This window comes from Oncorhynchus clarkii, chromosome 20, assembly GCF_045791955.1.
Source record: "Oncorhynchus clarkii lewisi isolate Uvic-CL-2024 chromosome 20, UVic_Ocla_1.0, whole genome shotgun sequence".
NCBI classification, from domain to species: domain Eukaryota; kingdom Metazoa; phylum Chordata; class Actinopteri; order Salmoniformes; family Salmonidae; genus Oncorhynchus; species Oncorhynchus clarkii.
In genome coordinates, this window is record NC_092166.1 from 84,112,395 (window position 1) to 84,132,508 (window position 20,114).

At 47.6% G+C, this 20,114-nt stretch overlaps 1 protein-coding gene across 2 annotated transcripts in view; it reads left to right on the top strand.

The window, feature by feature from the left end:
* The window catches only part of LOC139376996 (poly(ADP-ribose) glycohydrolase-like), a 96,559-nt gene that overhangs the window by 40,126 nt on the left and 36,319 nt on the right, over positions 1-20,114 (top strand). For both annotated transcript variants that reach the window (XM_071120046.1, XM_071120045.1), the window contains 4 exons: positions 5,357-5,436; positions 5,555-5,615; positions 5,757-5,832; positions 11,478-11,625. In XM_071120046.1, coding sequence (XP_070976147.1) covers positions 5,357-5,436; positions 5,555-5,615; positions 5,757-5,832; positions 11,478-11,625 — 365 coding nt within the window. The remainder of the gene's footprint in view (positions 1-5,356; positions 5,437-5,554; positions 5,616-5,756; positions 5,833-11,477; positions 11,626-20,114) is intronic.

The window sequence follows — 20,114 nt, forward strand, 5'->3', positions numbered from 1 at the left end:
TCATGTTATACACTGCAGTGCTAACTAGCTGTAGCATATGCTTTCAGTACTAGATTCATCATGTTATACACTGCAGTGCTAGCTAGCTGTAGCATATGCTTTCAGTACTAGATTCATCATGTTATACATTGCAGTGCTAGCTAGCTGTAGCTTATGCTTTCAGTACTAGATTCATTATCTGATCCTTTGATTGGGTGGACAACATGTCAGTTCATGCTGCAAGAGTTCTGATAGGCTGGAGGATGGAAGGGGGTGAGTACCATGAGCCTCCTAGGTCAATGTACCCAGAGGAAGACAGAAGCTAGCTGTCCTCCGGCTATACCATGGTGCTACCCCTACAGAGTGCTGTGGAGGCTACTGTAGACCTTCTCAAATCAAATTTGATTTGTCACATACACATGTTTAGCAGATTTTATTGCGGGTGTTGTGAAATTCTTTGGTTTCTAGCTCCAACAGTGCAGTAATATCTTACAAAATAGTGTTTTAATCAGTTATTTGGTGACGTGATTATATTTAGCATCATTTTATCTAAAAGGTACAACTGATTTTCATGAAATTCACTGAGGATGGTTCTCCCCTCTCTCCTTTGAGGAGCCTCCACTGATTTCTACATAACCGGCCTGGCCCGGCTGCAGTGAGAGAAAGGGAAGCTAAGCGAGAGATGATTCTAATTCCTATCAAAAGTTCAAGCTTGACTGAACTCACATGGATGGACAAAGTTTGAGCTCTCACCCTCTTTCTTTCTCTCTTTCTTTCTCTCTTTCTTTTCTCTCTCTCTCTCTCTCTCTCTCTCTCTCTCTCTCTCTCTCTTTCTCTCTGCCCCTCTTTCCTTCTCTCTCTCCCTCTTTCCTTCTCTCTGTCACTCTTTCTCTCTCCCTTCTCTTTCTTCTCTTACCTTCTCTCCCCGTCTCTCTCTTCCTCCTCTCTCTCTTCATTCTCACTCTTTCCTTCTCCCTCTTTCTTCTCTTACCTTCTCTCTCTCTCTCCTCTCTTTCCTTCTCTCTCTCTCTCCTCTCTTTCCTTCTCTCTTTCCTTCTCGCTCTTCCTCTTTCTCTTACCTTCTCTCCCTGTCTCTCTCTTCCTTCTCTTTCCTTCTCTCTTGGTGTCTCTCTCACTGTCTCTCTCTTACCTTCTCTCCCCCTCTTTCCTTCTCTCTCGGTGTCTCTCTCCCTGTCTCTCTCTTCCTTCTCTCTTTCCTTCTCTCTCGCTGTCTCTCTCCATGTCTCTCTCCCTGTCTCTCTTTCCATCTCTCTCTTTCCTTCTCTCTCCCTGTCTCTCTCTTTCCTTCTCTCTCGGTGTCTCTCTCCCTATGTCTCTCTTTCCTTCTCTCTCTGTGTCTCTCTCCCTGTCTCTCTCTTCCTTCACTCTCTTTCCTTCTCTCTCGGTCTCTCTCTCCCTGTCTCTCTCTTTCCTTCTCTCTCGGTGTCTCTCTCCCTGTCCCTCTCTTCCTTCTCTCTCTTTCCTTCTCTCTCGGTGTCTCTCTCCCTGTCTCTCTCTTTCCTTCTCTCTCGGTCTCTCTCTCCCTGTCTCTCTTTTCCTTCACTCTCTTCCCTTCTCTCTCGGTGTCTCTCTCCCTGTCTCTCTCTCCCTGTCTCTCTCTTCCTTCACTCTCTTTCCTTCTCTCTCGGTCTCTCTCTCTCTGTCTCTCTCTTCCTTCTCTCTCGGTGTCTCTCTCCCTGTCTCTCTCTTCCTTCACTCTCTTTCCTTCTCTCTCGGTGTCTCTCTCCCTGTTTCTCTCTTCCTTCTCTCTCTTTCCTTCTCTCTCGGTGTCTCTCTCCCTGTCTCTCTTTCCTTCTCTCTTTCCTTCTCTCTCGGTGTCTCTCTCCCTGCCTCTCTCTTCCTTCTCTCTCTTTCCTTCTCTCTCGGTGTCTCTCTCTCTTCCTTCACTCTCTTTCCTTCTCTCTCGGTGTCTCTCTCTCTTCCTTCTCTCTCTTTCCTTCTCTCTCGGTGTCTCTCTCCCTGTCTCTCTCTTTCCTTCTCTCTCGGTCTCTCTCTCCCTGTCTCTCTCTTCCTTCTCTCTCTTTCCTTCTCTCTCGGTGTCTCTCTCCCTGTCCCTCTCTTCCTTCTCTCTCTTTCCTTCTCTCTCGGTCTCTCTCTCCCTGTCTCTCTTTTCCTTCACTCTCTTCCCTTCTCTCTCGGTCTCTCTCTCCCTGTCTCTCTCTTCCTTCACTCTCTTTCCTTCTCTCTCGGTGTCTCTCTCCCTGTCTCTCTCTTCCTTCTCTCTCTTTCCTTCTCTCTCGGTGTCTCTCTCCCTGTCTCTCTCTTCCTTCACTCTCTTTCCTTCTCTCTCGGTGTCTCTCTCCATGTCTCGGTCTCTCTCTTCAGTACTGGTGACACTGTGTGTCGTCTCTTCCAATCCTTCTCATTTTAGTAATGAAATCAAATAATTGTCAGTAGGTCTTAAAGGACCCCTACAGTCGAAGGTATTTCAGTAGAGGGTAGTAGTTATTTCCTGCCTGCCCAGAAGGACTGGGATGTGTGTGTGATCTACCTTTCTGGACTCCCAACACCCAGTGGCTTTTTCCATCGTCATCCCACCTAGTTCCACCACCTCAGGCCCACCATAAACTCGCCTTTGATGTTCTGAAATATAGTAGTGCAGTCGATACATAATTAGGCTACTTACTTACAGGGATAATCCACCCCCAGAAAGAAAGAAAAAAAAAATCATGAAACTCCTGTCATTTTGGTGAAATCCTATGTTCTATCATAATACATCATATAACGTCTAAGAGGTCTGTCTGTGAAATCAGGAAGTGGTATAGGATTACATTCTAGCTACGTGGTTCTCATCACTGGAGATAGGGGGATAGCACACTATCACTTTTCATAACGCTTTTAAAACAATGACCTGCGGTCCAGATCACCTAATCAGATGGTATGGACCTACTTGTTTAGAACACATCTGTCCGTCCAGTGCTTTCAGAAAGTATTTATACCCCTTATGCCTTATTCCACGCTTTGTTGTTACAGCCTGAATTCAAAATGGATTATTAAATATATTTTTCTCACCCGTTATGAAAACTACACACCCCATACATACCCCATACATACCCCATAATGACAAAGTTAATCTCATTTAGTATTCACACCCCGTAGTCAATACATATTAGAGTCACCTTTGGCTGTGATTACAGATGTGAGTCTTTCTGGGTAAGTCTCTAAGAGTTTTGCATACGATACTTGGATTGTAGCATTCCCGAGGAAAAACAATACTGCGTGGATGTTTTGGAGTCTGATTATTCTGAGGAGGACGTTGGGGAAAAAATAGCTTGGGTAATTAAGTAGACTGATACCACATTTCATTGATCCCCAATCCTTAGGTAAAGCTGTACAGTGCAATATGAATGTCAATACACACAATAGGCTGACTGGGGAGGTGATTTCACACAGCCACAGTCCTGCGATAAGAGCTACAATGCTAATATTTGCGAAATCTTTTCAGTTGTGTTCCTTGGGTGTCACTGAGCAGACTGAAACCCCATTTCATTGCTTCACATTCCAACCTCGTTTAACATTATCTCGTCTAAATATGGCATGATTCCACCAATAGTAACTTTCTGCATCACTTTCAAAGAGGTACTTTTATTTTGAAGGCAAACTGCAAATTCCACTGTTGTGCCTAATTCTTATTGTGGCTAGCTTCACAACACACAACCCGGTCCGGTCGAGCCTCACTAGCCAGATGAAGCTAGCTGGCTGCTTATAACGTTAGCTTTGGGCAACAGGTTTAAGTAGCTGGCTAGCTATTTAATTTCATGAACTGAAGTTCAATTTCGATAGGCGAACAACAAGTCAAATCAAATTTTATTTTCTTCACATACACATGGTTAGCAGATGTTAATGCGAGTGTAGCGTGGCAACCTAGCTAATACTTGCTCACAAGGATTCCTAAATCATTGCTAAGAATAGTGAAAATGACTGCAGTTTCTACTGGTCATTGTTTTCAGGCTGGTTGTATTGGTGCTAGCTGTGTACCAAGCTAAAGCTAGCTAGCCCAGAAGTTGTGGTCGAACAAATAGTGCTTTATTACCAACGTGGTATTGTAAACACATCGTTCGTGGCTGGTGTTTGCTTTTTTTGTACAGCTTTGACTACTGATAGCAGTGGTGGCGCTTGGTGTGCAAATTCAGAACACACAACATCTTTCCAATAGAAAGGTGTTACTTGACGCTTATTGAAGCTTATATAATGCGGCACATAGTGACAGTGTTATTTGACCTGTTGTGTTGTGACGCAGTGTTAGGTTCTAATTCTCAGAGTAAAACACTCAACTAACATTTATGAAAGTTGAACCAAGTTTATTCCGCCCAGAGTGTCAATACAGCTACATTAGACAAGAACATGTTTCAACATATATACTTCAATTTAGGCACTCCTCCTTCTCTCCAACCCTTACATCTTTTATGGCTCGACAGGAAGATGAAATGATTGGGTAATAAACCATTGTTTCTCCCTTAAGGGGATCTGACCTCAACCCCCTTGATGCCTAATCCAAAGACCTCCACCCATATCCCCTATAGCACTCCTGTGACTTCCTCCCGTCCACCCAACACATTCCAAAGCCATCTGGCTCCTACAGATAACCATTAACTTCAGATGTAAAAACCCAGTCTCTATCACTCCTCAGATACTATTCTTCTGAGTATAACAATGTTCCACGTTTAACCCAGAATCTTAACAGCGCAAAGACCCAAACGGCGTTCCATAGTATGTCGTGAAGCTAATAGCGGTGACGCTATTACTGTGTAACTCCGGTAGGGCAACATCTGAACAATAGCGCACTTGGTAATGTGTACCGGTGCTCAACCAGTTGGCAAAAGCCAACATCACCCAATGACAGAAAACGTTTGATTGTCAAGGTCAATGAATTCCATTATCTTGGCGTTAATTGGATTTCGCCTTTTGACTTGTCTCGCTGAAATGTTCTTACTCTTTCAAATGACTGCTTGACTTGTTGACTGCTCGATCCACACAGCAGACATTGTGGGCCAGGTTAGGAATGCTGTGTTGCACGTATAGCAGCGTAACATTTTACACGGCGTCATTACGTCATGTGCCTGTGTTATATTATATATATATATATATATATATATATATTATATTATATAGGTAGCTTTGGTTTTTCACATCGGTGTTCATCTAGACATCGGACCGATACTGATGTTAGCATTTTTAGCTAACATCGTCCGATTTCCGATATGTTCACCGATATATCGTTCATCCCTACTGTTAATTACACTGTTAGAAACAAGACTAATTTTTAAACTTGATCTTAAATGTATTTATAAAGCTGTTCTGTAGCCTTTGAAAGACTCCCTTTGAAACTTAATATGAACTCTTACTTCCTTTTCAGGCTGTTTGAGGGCTCTTCCCCAAAGAAGAGGGAGAAACTGAAAACACTTTTGTGCTATTTTCGAAGTGTAATCGAGCAAAGTAAGGTTTTTGTATTATCAAATCAATGTCATTTTATTTTATATTGGTTTCAAACCAAAAGCATTGATGATTTTTGATTTTAACTTTTTTATTTTTTGCGTTTTGTTTTATGTTTCAGAACCTACTGGACTTGTGACGTACACAAGAAAGTGTTTGGATCGGCCTCCAAATTGGAAAAAGTAATGCACTTCATGTGGAATTACTGTCCATTTTTTTATATAAATTTTTTTATTTTATCCAATAATTGTATGGATTTTATCTAAATAGGAACAAGGGGATTTTTTTTTTCTTCTGATAAATAATCTTTTTCTATGTTCCAGCTCCCAGAATCAGCTCACCAAGCTTCACATAACATGTGTAGGAACCATAGAAGACGATGGGCACGGCATGCTGCAGGTAAGATGTACGGAAGAGTTGACATACAACTCTATATGACTAAGTATACGGGGGTTGTGTCCCAAATGGCACCCTATTCCCTATTTAGTGCACTAATTATTTATATTTCTTTATTTTTGTTTTGTTTACAAAAGGCCCATGGGCCTCTGGTCAGAAGTAGTGGATGAAATAGGGAATCGGGAGCCATTTTAAATGCACATGTGTTGTGCCGAGAGGGCATGATTTCGTATTCTAGAAGCATCTTGGTGGAGCAGGAGTCTTTACTGTACATGCCAGGGTTCTTCGTTATATATTCTAAGCCACACATCCAGCCTAGAGGGGCCTCCCTGCCTTTCCCTTCTCTTTTTTTATATACTGTGATTGTCAATCACAAGAGTCGACCTCGCGCACGCACTCCTAGCTTTAACTCAGAATGCTTACTGCTACTGAACAGGTCCTTTTGAGGAAGAGGACGGGTGACAACACGTCTGTGGGACTGAGTGTGCGTGCTGGGACTGGGGTCGAGGCCCTGCACTCCCTCTGCTCTCTACCCAGTCCGTTCTCCTCTCTCCCTGTCAGGCCGGCCCCCTCTACCCAGTCCCTTTCACCTTTTAGTTTGCCTGTGGAGGCTGTGGTTGCCACGGGCTGACAGCTGATGGGTGACATGACCAGATTCAGCTAGGGCCTGGGCTCCCTGCCATCGGAGTGAAGGGCTCTCTGGTGAGGAGGGGCTCTCTGACAGCCTGTCAAAGAAAGACAGCAGACTGTGTGTGCTGCTTCCAAGGGCCCCTCCCACCACCCAACTGACTGACTGGGCCCCCCCAACACCCAACTGACTGACTGGGCCCCCCCAACACGCAACTGACTGACTGGGCCCCCCTACCACCACGCAACTGACTGACTATGTGCCCCCCCACCACGCAACTGACTACGTGCCCCCCCACCACCCATCTGACTGACTGGGGCCCCCCCACCACCCAACTGACTATGCGCCCCCCCACCACCCAACTGACTATGCGCCCCCCCCACCACCCATCTGACTACATGCCCCCCCACCACCCAACTGACTACGTGCCCCCCCACCACCCAACAGACTACGTGCCCCCCCACCACCCAACTGACTACGTGCCCCCTCCACCACCCAACTGACTACGTGCCCCCCCACCACCCAACTGACTACGTGCCCCCTCCACCACCCAACTGACTACGTGCCCCCCCCACCACCCAACTGACTACGTGCCCCCCACCACCCAACTGACTACGTGCCCCCCACCACCCAACTGACTACGTGCCCCCCCACCACCCAACTGACTACGTGCCCCCCCCACCACCCAACTGACTACGTGCCCCCCCCACCACCCAACTGACTACGTGCCCCCCCACCACCCAACTGACTCACTACGTTCCCCCCACCACCCAACTGACTGACTACGTTCCCCCCCACCACCCAACTGACTGACTACGTGCTCCCCCACCACCCAACTGACTGACTACGTGCCTCCCCACCACCCAACTGACTGACTATGTGCCCCCCCACCACCCAACTGACTACGTGCCCCCCCACCACCCAACTGACTATGTGCCCCCCCACCACCCAACTGACTGACTACGTTCCCCCCCACCACCCAACTGACTGACTACGTGCCCCCCCACCACCCAACTGACTGACTACGTGCCTCCCCACCACCCAACTGACTGACTATGTGCCCCCCCACCACCCAACTGACTATGTGCCCCCCCACCACCCAACTGACTATGTGCCCCCCCACCACCCAACTGACTACGTGCCCCCCCACTACCCAACTGACTACGTGCCCCCCACCACCCAACTGACTACGTGCCCCCCCCACCACCCAACTGACTACGTGCCCCCCCACCACCCAACTGACTGACTACATGCCCCCCCACCACCCAACTGACTGACTACGTGCCCCCCCACCGCCCAACTGACTACGTGCCCCCCACCGCCCAACTTTCTAACTGACTACGTGCCCCCCCACAGCCAAACTGTCTAACTGACTACGTGCCCCCCCCACCACCCAACTGTCTGACTGACTGCCCCCTCCCCCACATACCCAACTGTCTGACTAACTACGTTCCCCCCCACCACCCAACTGTCTATCTGACTACGTGCCCCCCCACCACCCAACTGTCTGACTGACTATGTGCCCCCCCACCACCCAACTGTCTGACTGACTTCGTGCCCCCCCACCATCCAACTGTCTGACTGACTACGTTCCCCCCCACCACCCAACTGTCTGACTGACTACGTTCCCCCCCACCACCCAACTGTCTGACTGACTACGTGCCCCCCCACCCAACTGTCTTAACTGACTACGTGCCCCCCCACCACCCAACTGACTGACTACGTGCCCCCCCGCCACCCAACTGACTGACTACGTGCCCCCCCACCACCCAAATGACTGACTACGTTCCCCCCCACCACCCTACTGACTGACTACGTGCCCCCCCACAACCCAACTTTCTAACTGACTACCTGCCCCCCCACAGCCCAACTGTCTGACTGACTACGTGTCCCCCCACCACCCAACTGTCTGACTGACTACGTTCCCCCCCACCACCCAACTGTCTGACTGACTACGTGCCCCCCCCACCACCCAACTGTCTGACTGACTACGTTCCCCCCCACCACCCAACTGTCTGACTGACTTTGTGCCCCCCCACCATCCAACTGTCTGACTGACTACGTTCCCCCCCACCACCCAACTGTCTGACTGACTACGTTCCCCCCCACCACCCAACTGTCTGACTGACTACGTGCCCCCCCACCACCCAACTGTCTGACTGACTACGTCCCCCCCCACCACCACCCAACTGTCTGACTGACTACGTTCCCCCCCCACCACCACCCAACTGTCTGACTGACTATGTTCCCCCCCACCACCCAACTGTCTGACTGACTACGTTCCCCCCCACCACCCAACTGTCTGACTGACTACGTGCCCCCCCCACCACCCAACTGTCTGACTGACTACGTGCCCCCCCCCACCACCCAACTGTCTGACTGACTACGTGCCCCCCCACCACCCAATTGTCTAACTGACTACGTGCCCCCCCACAGCCCAACTGTCTGACTAACTATGTGCCCCCCCCACCCAACTGTCTGACTGACTACGTTCCCCCCCACCACCCAACTGTCTGACTGACTACGTTCCCCCCACCACCCAACTGTCTAACTGACTACGTGCCCCCCCACCACCCAACTGTCTGACTGACTACGTTCCCCCCCACCACCCAACTGTCTAACTGACTACGTGCCCCCCCACCACCCAACTGTCTAACTGACCACGTGCCCCCCCTCCCCCCACCAAACTGTGTCTGACTGCCTGGGCCTCCCCCTTTCCCACCCAACTGTCTGACTGCCTGCCTGTTCTGCTGTCCATTACTCTGTTCTGCTCTCCATTACTCTGTTCTGTTCTGCTGTCCATTACTCTGTTCTGCTCCGCTGTCCATTACTCTGTTCTGCTGTCCATTACTCTGTTCTGTTGTCCATTACTCTGTTCCGCTGTCCATTACTCTGTTCTGCTGTCCATTACTCTGTTCTGCTGTCCATTACTCTGTTCTGCTGTCCATTACTCTGTTCTGCTCTCTATTACTCTGTTCTGCTGTCCATTACTCTGTTCTGCTGTCCATTACTCTGTTCCGCTGTCCATTACTCTGTTCCGCTGTCCATTACTCTGTTCTGCTGTCCATTACTCTGTTCTGCTCCGCTGTCCATTACTCTGTTCTGCTCCGCTGTCCATTACTCTGTTCTGCTCCGCTGTCCATTACTCTGTTCTGCTGTCCATTACTCTGTTCTGCTCTCCATTACTCTGTTCTGCTGTCCATTACTCTGTTCTGCTGTCCATTACTCTGTTCTGCTGTCCATTACTCTGTTCTGCTGGCCATTACTCTGTTCTGCTGTCCATTACTCTGTTCCGCTGTCCATTACTCTGTTCTGCTGTCCATTACTCTGTTCTGCTGTCCATTACTCTGTTCTGCTGTCCATTACTCTGTTCTGCTGTCTATTACTCTGTTCTGCTCATTACTCTGTTCTGCTCCGCTGTCCATTACTCTGTTCTGCTGTCCATTACTCTGTTCTGTTGTCCATTACTCTGTTCTGTTGTCCATTACTCTGTTCTGCTGTCCATTACTCTGTTCTGCTCTCCATTACTCTGTTCTGCTCTCCATTACTCTGTTCTGCTGTCCATTACTCTGTTCTGTTCCGCTGTCCATTACTCTGTTCTGCTGTCCATTACTCTGTTCTGCTCTCCATTACTCCATTACTCTGTCCATTACCATTACTCCATTACTCTGTTCTGCTCTCCATTACTCTGTTCTGTTCCGCTGTCCATTACTCTGTTCTGCTCCGCTGTCCATTACTCTGTTCTGCTGTCCATTACTCTGTTCTGCTCTCCATTACTCTGTTCTGCTCTCCATTACTCTGTTCTGCTCCGCTCTCCATTACTCTGTTCTGCTCTGTCGGTGGACTTTATCATCTTCTGTCTGATGTATCCTAGATACTGTACTCGGCTGTATGATGTATCCTAGATACTGTACTCGGCTGTATGATGTATCCTAGATACTGTACTCGGCCGTATGATGTATCCTAGATACTGTCCATTACTCTGTTCTGCTGTCCATTACTCTGTTCCGCTGTCCATTACTCTGTTCCGCTGTCCATTACTCTGTTCTGCTGTCCATTACTCTGTTCTGCTCCGCTGTCCATTACTCTGTTCTGCTCCGCTGTCCATTACTCTGTTCTGCTCCGCTGTCCATTACTCTGTTCTGCTGTCCATTACTCTGTTCTGCTCTCCATTACTCTGTTCTGCTGTCCATTACTCTGTTCTGCTGTCCATTACTCTGTTCTGCTGTCCATTACTCTGTTCTGCTGGCCATTACTCTGTTCTGCTGTCCATTACTCTGTTCCGCTGTCCATTACTCTGTTCCGCTGTCCATTACTCTGTTCTGCTGTCCATTACTCTGTTCTGCTGTCCATTACTCTGTTCTGCTGTCTATTACTCTGTTCTGCTCATTACTCTGTTCTGCTCCGCTGTCCATTACTCTGTTCTGCTGTCCATTACTCTGTTCTGTTGTCCATTACTCTGTTCTGTTGTCCATTACTCTGTTCTGCTGTCCATTACTCTGTTCTGCTCTCCATTACTCTGTTCTGCTGTCCATTACTCTGTTCTGCTGTCCATTACTCTGTTCTGTTCCGCTGTCCATTACTCTGTTCTGCTGTCCATTACTCTGTTCTGCTCTCCATTACTCCATTACTCTGTCCATTACCATTACTCCATTACTCTGTTCTGCTCTCCATTACTCTGTTCTGTTCCGCTGTCCATTACTCTGTTCTGCTCCGCTGTCCATTACTCTGTTCTGCTGTCCATTACTCTGTTCTGCTCTCCATTACTCTGTTCTGCTCTCCATTACTCTGTTCTGCTCCGCTCTCCATTACTCTGTTCTGCTCTGTCGGTGGACTTTATCATCTTCTGTCTGATGTATCCTAGATACTGTACTCGGCTGTATGATGTATCCTAGATACTGTACTCGGCTGTATGATGTATCCTAGATACTGTACTCGGCCGTATGATGTATCCTAGATACTGTACTCGGCTGTCTTCTTCATGTGTGCGCTGCCCTGCTCTCTCTCTCTCTCTCCGCAGGTGGACTTTGCCAACCGGTTTGTGGGCGGAGGGGTCACCGGATCGGGTCTGGTTCAGGAAGAGATTCGCTTCCTGATTAACCCTGAACTCATCGTCTCTCGCCTCTTCACTGAAGCCCTGCTGCAGAATGAGTGTCTCATCGTCACAGGTCAGACAATCCCCACTAGGTGTCTGCTCTAGTCACCATACAGAAATTAAAGATCACAGAAATATTTCATACGCACACACAAAAAAAAATCTTATTTCTCTCAAATGTTGTGCACACATTGGTGTACATCCCTGTTAGTGAGCATTTTATCCTTTGCCAAGATAATCCATCCACCTGACAGGTGTGACACATCAAGGAGCTGATGAAACAGCATGATCCTGAGGCCCATTTATTTTATTTTTTTTAAAGGTATTTGTGACCAACAGATGCATATCTGTATTCCCAGTCATGTGAAATCCATAGATTAGGACCTAATGATTTTATTTATATTCACTGACTTCCTTATTTGAACTCTAACTGTTCCATGCGTTGATATATGTGTTCGGTATTATTTGGTGGACAAGAATCTGTTGAGAAATCTAAGAGAGCAGAGCCACATAGACATTGCATCTACATTTGGCTGGCCTGGGTACTGTGTAATGCTGTGGGGACCCCTCATCTGAAGGAGTAAATAAGGCCAGGACATATGACGGGTAACTCACAGCAGGGTTTGCTGTAAATGACAGAACCCTTCAGTCCAAACCTGTAAGGTACCTCTTACAGCGCCAGCCAGCAGGACCTACTGCTGTGACAATCACTTCCTTGGAGTTGTCAACCTCTCCCTGTTATTTCCTCTGATTGGCTCTTCCTGAGATCGGCCCAATCAGCGGCTGGTTAGTGGTTAGTAGCAGATAGGACTGTTGATTGCTCTGTCTGTCTGTGTCTGGGGTAGTTACTGGATTACATCAAGTGCTTGAACTTATATAGCTCTGATGGACAAATAAACTAACAAAAACAAACAAGGATTTATTTACCAGTAATGTTACAATCAATATATATCCATGTTTTATAAGGCGTTGCTTAACTTTGCCACACAAGCTTCATTGTTTTCAACCTGAACATTCATATGTTTGACCAGTGAAAACCGAACGGAAATACAGTGAGCTCCAAAAGTATTGGGCCATTTGTTGTTGTTTTACCTCTGTACTCCAGCTCTTTGGATTTGGAATGATACAACGGCTATGAAGTTAATGTGTAGACTGTCAGCTGTAATTATAGTAATTATAGGGTGTGTTCATTCATATCGGGTGAACCGTTTAGGAGTTATAGCACTTATTGTACATAGTCATTTGGTCCCCATTTTGAGGGGACCAAAGGTATTGGGACAAATTCACTTGTGTGTATTAAAGTAGTCTAGAGTTTAGTATTTGGTCCCATATTCCAAGCACGCAATGATTACGCCAAGCTTCTGATTCTTTTGGATGCGTCTGCTGTTCATTTAGCTTGTGTTTCAGATCGTCTGGTACCCCAAAAGAAATTAATGGTCAATAATTAGTGTTATTTTGGAGTCACTTTTTTATTGTAAATAGGAATAGAATATGTTTCTAAACACTTCTACATTAATGTGGATGCTTCCATGAGTGAATCATGAGTAATGATGAGTGGGAAAGTTTGATAAACCTCTGCAGCTTGACAAAGCGTTTATAAGGGGTGGGGGGGGGGGTGGGTCATGTCTGAATGCATTTTGAATAACTGAATTGAACGGAAAGGCTGCATGCAAGGACAAAGGTGGCTAGCGCTCGCTCTCTTCAGCCTAGTGAACTCTGGCAGAGATGTGTTTTAGCCCCGGGCGCACACTGGCTGTCTGAACGAGGCCACTAAAACGCATCTCGGCCTGCTTAAGCAAGCGTTAACATGGAATAGTAAGTTAGTTGAATGAAAATAGTATGATCAGAAAGGTAGATTATTTTTTTTTTACATGTATTTTTATGGCACAGAGTTTCACTCCTATTCTAGTCAGTGAGAGCACAGATCCTGTCGGTTATTTTAAATGACATTTTAGACTGAAACATCATTTTTAAATATGTTTTTTTTTTTTACTATTTTTATTTTAGCTTTGCCTTACCATTCCAGTGTTTTACTTGCTATATTGTATCTACTTTGCCACCATGGCCTTTTTTTGCCTTTACCTCCCTTCTCACCTCATTTGCTCACATCGTATATAGACTTGTTTCTACTGTATTATTGACTGTATGTTTGTTTTACTCCATGTGTAACTCTGTGTCGTTGTATGTGTCGAACTGCTTTGCTTCATCTTGGCCAGGTCGCAATTGTAAATGAGAACTTGTTCTCAACTTGCCTACCTGGTTAAATAAAGGTAAAATAAAAAAATAAAAACTAGAAATACAGTATAACCAAAACATAAAAAAAACTGGCTTTAAACTCAAATAAAAGGACTGAGTCCTCCATATATATTTCTTAAATATATGGTTTGCAGCGGCTAGAAGCCATTGTCTGTTATTCTGCAGGCTGATCTCTCATAGCTCTTCATAGATGTGAACCCGCCTGTCCCAACAAGGAGAGGAGAGGGATGACCGGCGTGATTAGTGAGTTGTTGACGAAGGAGAGAGAGGGGGATTCAGCCTACGGTGTGTACGTGCGTAGGCTGATTTGTGAGGCTGTCTGGTTGATATCACACTGTGACGATTCCCTTCCTCTCTCTTCATCAGCCACCTCTCAACAGGCACAATCAGCTAACAAACACGTAGACACACAAACACTCCGTCTTCAACAGTGTTTTCCCAAACTCGGTCCTCTGGACCCCAAGAGGTCCACGTTTTGTTTTTTTACCTCCTAGCACTACACAGCTGATTCATAATCAATAATCAATCAAGCTTGTCTACATCTCCCCTTTCTTAAAAAGACACTGTTGTAAAAAGAGAATTTGTTTTTTTTTTGCAGACTTTGTAGCTGTGGTATCTAGTGGGAACCTTTTAGCACAGCAGACTACAGTGCCTTCTTGCCGTGGGCTCCAAACGAAAGAGAAAATCATACCTGCTCTAATTGTGTAGTACCTCGTCTGTTCTCCTTTTTTGTTTCGTCAACTTTTCGGCATGTTCTCTGTGAAGTAAGCTACGTGTGTTTTGTAACTTTTTCTACCTTGGCTTATGCTAGCACACTAGCTGACGGACATCTGGAATCTAACTACTTTTGAATTCCCTGACTCTTCATCGGCCGGTGAAGCATCTGCCTCCCCCTAGCTTTGATAACTAACTCAGTCTGCACGCTTTAATTTTTTTTGCCATCAATCAATCTGTCCCTGCTCTCTCTGCTTTGATTTGTGGTTACGTTTTAGTAGTTCTAGCTGTTCTCCAGTAGTTGGGCTCTAGCTTGCCGACCATAACCGTGGTGGTTGGCTAGGCTAGTAGTTAGTTGGCTAAATAGCTAACGTTAGCTGGATAGCTAGCTTGCTGGCTAAGATAACTGCGTATAGCTAACATTCTTTGGTTTCCAAAACTTTGGTTTACTTTAATGTAGCTGTAAGCTAGGTGTTGATAGCAACTGGCTGACTTGTGTAGTGCTAACGTAAAGCTAGTAGTCTAGTAGGGCAAACGTTAGCATGCTAATTGGCTAGCAACCTTGCAAGTAGATTTGTATACATTCATTCATAAAGTATTTGCTTGTAAGTCAGCAGAACAGGTATTTTTTTTTTAAACCAGTAGTCATAAGTGCAAATCATTTGCTTTAATTTAAAGGTATACATGTGAAGGTATTTCTGTTGGGAGTTTTACATTCTAGGGGAATAGACTGGCTCACATTACATCATCTCTCGGAAAAGCTTTTTTCCGACACGACTTTGTCACTGTTTGGGAATTCTGATCCGTTTTATGTGATACCTCCTCAAATAGAAAAGAGAGGTGTATAACTTTGCATTGAGACTTTTGACGTGTATACTAATGCAGATCCATAATGTTAGTCGTGGTAACATTTTTGCTAGCTACTCTGTAACATCACACAGGTTAGTTTTCTCAGAGGGAATTGTTTGCACTCTGTTCGGCGTCACGTCATTCCTGGTCAGCGGGATAACCATCGGTGACTCATCTGCTTTCCCCTGTCACAGCAGAGCCCGGCCAGGCAATCAAGGCTAATTCAATTAGGCCTGGGCACTTTGGCAAATTTCAATGGGGGAGGTAATATCCATTAACCCCCCCCCCATGTCAAGACGTATCACGGGGTAATATGATTTAATACCACCGGCCCGGCCGTCCGGCCCGCAATGATACAACAAAATGCTGGTGGTGGTGGTGGCACAGGAAAAGGTTTAATAAAGATGATGGAATGGGAGAGTCCATTAGTGGGACAGGGTCTTGGGCAGGTCCTTCTGTTCTGAGGTCATGAATTCTAGTACTGCTGTAATAACATTAAGTGATTTAAGTGGGGAAGGGAAGGAGGAGAGGGAGGGGAGGGATGAGGGGAAAGAGGAGAGGGGAGGGAGGGATGGGGAGGGATGAGGGGAAAGAGGAGAGGGGAGGGAGGTAGGGGTAAGGGGAGGGAAGGGAGGGAGGTAGGTAGGGGTAAGGGGAGGGAAGGGAGGGAGGTAGGGGTAAGGGGAGGGATGAGGGGAAAGAGGAGAGGAAAGGGAGGGAGGGGAGGGATGCGGGGAAAGAGGAGAGGGGAGGGAGGGATGAGGGGAAAGAGGAGAGGGGAGGGAGGTAGGGGTAAGGGGAGGGAAGGGAGGGAGGTAGGGGTAAGGGGAGGGATGAGGGGAAAGAGGAGAGATGGAGGAGGGAAGGGGAGAGGCTAGTGGAGGGGGAGGAGAGAGAGGCTAGTGGAGGGGGAGGAGAGAGAGGCTAGTGGAGGGGAGAGTGGATCTGTGCGGGGTCGGGACAAGGAGTGGTGAGGAGGGAGGCTGAAGGTTACTCCTCTCTCAGAGGTGACCTGTCCTCTCTCTGTCCCTGGCTGGCTGGCTGGCTGGTGGAGAGGGTTAGAATGCTGATTGGCTGGCTGGTGAAGAGGGTTAGAATGCTGATTGGCTGGCTGGTGGAGAGGGTTAGAATGCTGATTGGCTGGCTGGTGGAGAGGGTTAGAATGCTGATTGGCTGGCTGGTGGAGAGGGTTAGAATGCTGATTGGGTGGCTGGTGGAGAGGGTTAGAATGCTGATTGGCTGGCTGGTGGAGAGGGTTAGAATGCTGATTGGCTGGCTGGTGGAGAGGGTTAGAATGCTGATTGGGTGGCTGGTGGAGAGGGTTAGAATGCTGATTGGCTGGCTGGTGGAGAGGGTTAGAATGCTGATTGGCTGGCTGGTGGAGAGGGTTAGAATGCTGATTGGGTGGCTGGTGGAGAGGGTTAGAATGCTGATTGGCTGGCTGGTGGAGAGGGTTAGAATGCTGATTGGCTGGCTGGTGGAGAGGGTTAGAATGCTGATTGGGTGGCTGGTGGAGAGGGTTAGTTTGGTGATTGGGTGGGCGGAGCTAGAAAACTCTAGGTGCTTGTGAGTTCCTGGAAGGAGTGTCCCACTTCCATATCGTTCACTGATATGGCCTGGGTTGTGTCCCACTTCCATATCGTTCACTGATATGGCCTGGGTTGTGTCCCACTTCCACAGCGTTCACTGATATGGCCTGGGTTGTGTCCCACTTCCACAGCGTTCACTGATATGTCCTGGGTTGTGTCCCAAATGGCAACCTACAGGGAATACAGTGCCATTATTACAGACTGAGTGGACAAAACATTAGGAACACCTTCCTAATCTAGAGTTGCACCCCGTTTGGCCCTCAGAACAGCTTCAATTTGGTTGGGGCATGAATGACAGTAACCTTGTAGCGGTATTTATTTCCTCCTTCCTTACTGCTCATGCGCTCTTAAAGTGGCAGCGCACCGTGAAGTTGGCTCCGTGCAGATTTCGCCACAACCCTCTCGAGGGAAATCATCACCACTTGTCCAGTTGTCCTTTTGACAAAGCTGCAGGTTTCATTTGTCTCTGACCTTTCTCTGCCCCGCCCACCTGACCAGTCCTCAACAAATTAGAGACTGTATATTTGTCAGAAACAATTCATGCTGAGACCTGGGCGTATTAATGCATCAAAGCATTGAAGTGAATGCAATTCCTAATCATCAGTCAGTCCAGGGCCTCTAGTCTGGTCTGTGGTCTATCGAAATGATCTTTCAGATGTTTAAAACAACTTTGTGTGGCTATAAGAGGGAGGGAAACGACTGGCTTTATAAAGACCTCTGGTTAAATGGGTCAACCATTGGCTGTCCAGAGAATCCAAACATTTGTTTAGTCTGAATAAGAACCTTTGGTCGTCCTCTTCCGAGGATCTGCTCTGTCAATATCACTTCCCCCTTCAATGGACGGTGTTTCAGTTAGAAGGACACCGTTTAGCATCATTCTGATGGTCCACTGGTGATGGTCCACTGGTGATGGTCAAGTGTAAAATGTCTGTCTGCGTCCTGCAGTGCATGAATGAAAGTGTTATCTCTCTCTTTCATTTAACCTTTATTGAACTAGGCACGTCAGTTAAGAACAAACTCTTATTTTCAATGACGGCCTACCGGGGAACAGTGGGGTTAACTGTCTTGTTCAGGGGAACAGTGGGTTAACTGTCTTGTTCAGGGGAACAGTGGGTTAACTGCCTTGTTCAGGGGAACAGTGGGTTAACTGTCTTGTTCAGGGGAACAGTGGGTTAACTGCCTTGTTCAGGGGAACAGTGGGTTAACTGTCTTGTTCAGGGGAACAGTGGGGTTAACTGCATTGTTCAGGGGAACAGTGGGTTAACTGCCTTGTTCAGGGGAACAGTGGGTTAACTGCCTTGTTCAGGGGAACAGTGGGGTTAACTGCATTGTTCAGGGGAACAGTGGGTTAACTGCCTTGTTCAGGGGAACAGTGGGTTAACTGCCTTGTTCAGGGGAACAGTGGGTTAACTGCCTTGTTCAGGAGAACAGTGGGGTTAACAGCCTTGTTCAGGGGAACAGTGGGGTTAACAGCCTTGTTCAGGGGAACAGTGGGTTAACAGCCTTGTTCAGGGGAACAGTGGGTTAACAGCCTTGTTCAGGGGAACAGTGGGTTAACTGCCTTGTTCAGGGGAACAGTGGGTTAACTGCCTTGTTCAGGGGAACAGTGGGTTAACTGACTTGTTCAGGGGAACAGTGGGGTTAACAGCCTTGTTCAGGGGAACAGTGGGTTAACAGCCTTGTTCAGGGGAACAGTGGGTTAACTGACTTGTTCAGTGGAACAGTGGGGTTAACAGCCTTGTTCAGGGGAACAGTGGGTTAACAGCCTTGTTCAGGGGAACAGTGGGTTAACTGCCTTGTTCAGGGGAACAGTGGGTTAACTGCCTTGTTCAGGGGAACAGTGGGTTAACTGCCTTGTTCAGGGGAACAGTGGGTTAAACAGCCTTGTTCAGGGGAACAGTGGGTTAAACAGCCTTGTTCAGTGGAACAGTGGGTTAAACAGCCTTGTTCAGGGGAACAGTGGGTTAACAGCCTTGTTCAGGGGAACAGTGGGGTTAACAGCCTTGTTCAGGGGAACAGTGGGGTTAACAGCCTTGTTCAGGGGAACAGTGGGTTAACAGCCTTGTTCAGGGGAACAGTGGGTTAACTGCCTCGTTCAGGGGAACAGTGGGTTAACTGCCTCGTTCAGGGGAACAGTGGGTTAACTGCCTCGTTCAGGGGAACAGTGGGTTAACTGCCTCGTTCAGGGGAACAGTGGGTTAACTGCCTTGTTCAGGGGAACAGTGGGGTTAACTGCCTTGTTCAGGGGAACAGTGGGTTAACAGCCTTGTTCAGGGGAACAGTGGGTTAACTGCCTTGTTCAGGGGAACAGTGGGTTAACTGCCTTGTTCAGGGGAACAGTGGGGTTAACTGCCTTGTTCAGGGGAACAGTTGGGGTTAACAGCCTTGTTCAGGGGAACAGTGGGGTTAACAGCCTTGTTCAGGGGAACAGTGGGTTAACAGCCTTGTTCAGGGGAACAGTGGGTTAACTGACTTGTTCAGTGGAACAGTGGGGTTAACAGCCTTGTTCAGGGGAACAGTGGGTTAACAGCCTTGTTCAGGGGAACAGTGGGTTAACTGCCTTGTTCAGGGGAACAGTGGGTTAACAGCCTTGTTCAGGGGAACAGTGGGTTAACAGCCTTGTTCAGGGGAACAGTGGGTTAACTGCCTTGTTCAGGGGAACAGTGGGTTAAACAGCCTTGTTCAGGGGAACAGTGGGTTAAACAGCCTTGTTCAGGGGAACAGTGGGTTAACTGGTCTAGGAACAGTGGGTTAACAGCCTTGTTCAGGGGAACAGTGGGGTTAACAGCCTTGTTCAGGGGAACAGTGGGGTTAACAGCCTTGTTCAGGGGAACAGTGGGTTAACAGCCTTGTTCAGGGGAACAGTGGGTTAACTGCCTCGTTCAGGGGAACAGTGGGTTAACTGCCTTGTTCAGGGGAACAGTGGGTTAACTGCCTTGTTCAGGGGAACAGTGGGGTTAACTGCCTTGTTCAGGGGAACAGTGGGGTTAACTGCCTTGTTCAGGGGAACAGTGGGGTTAACTGCCTTGTTCAGGGGAACAGTTGGGGTTAACAGCCTTGTTCAGGGGAACAGTGGGGTTAACAGCCTTGTTCAGGGGAACAGTGGGTTAACTGGTCTAGGAACAGTGGGTTAACAGCCTTGTTCAGGGGAACA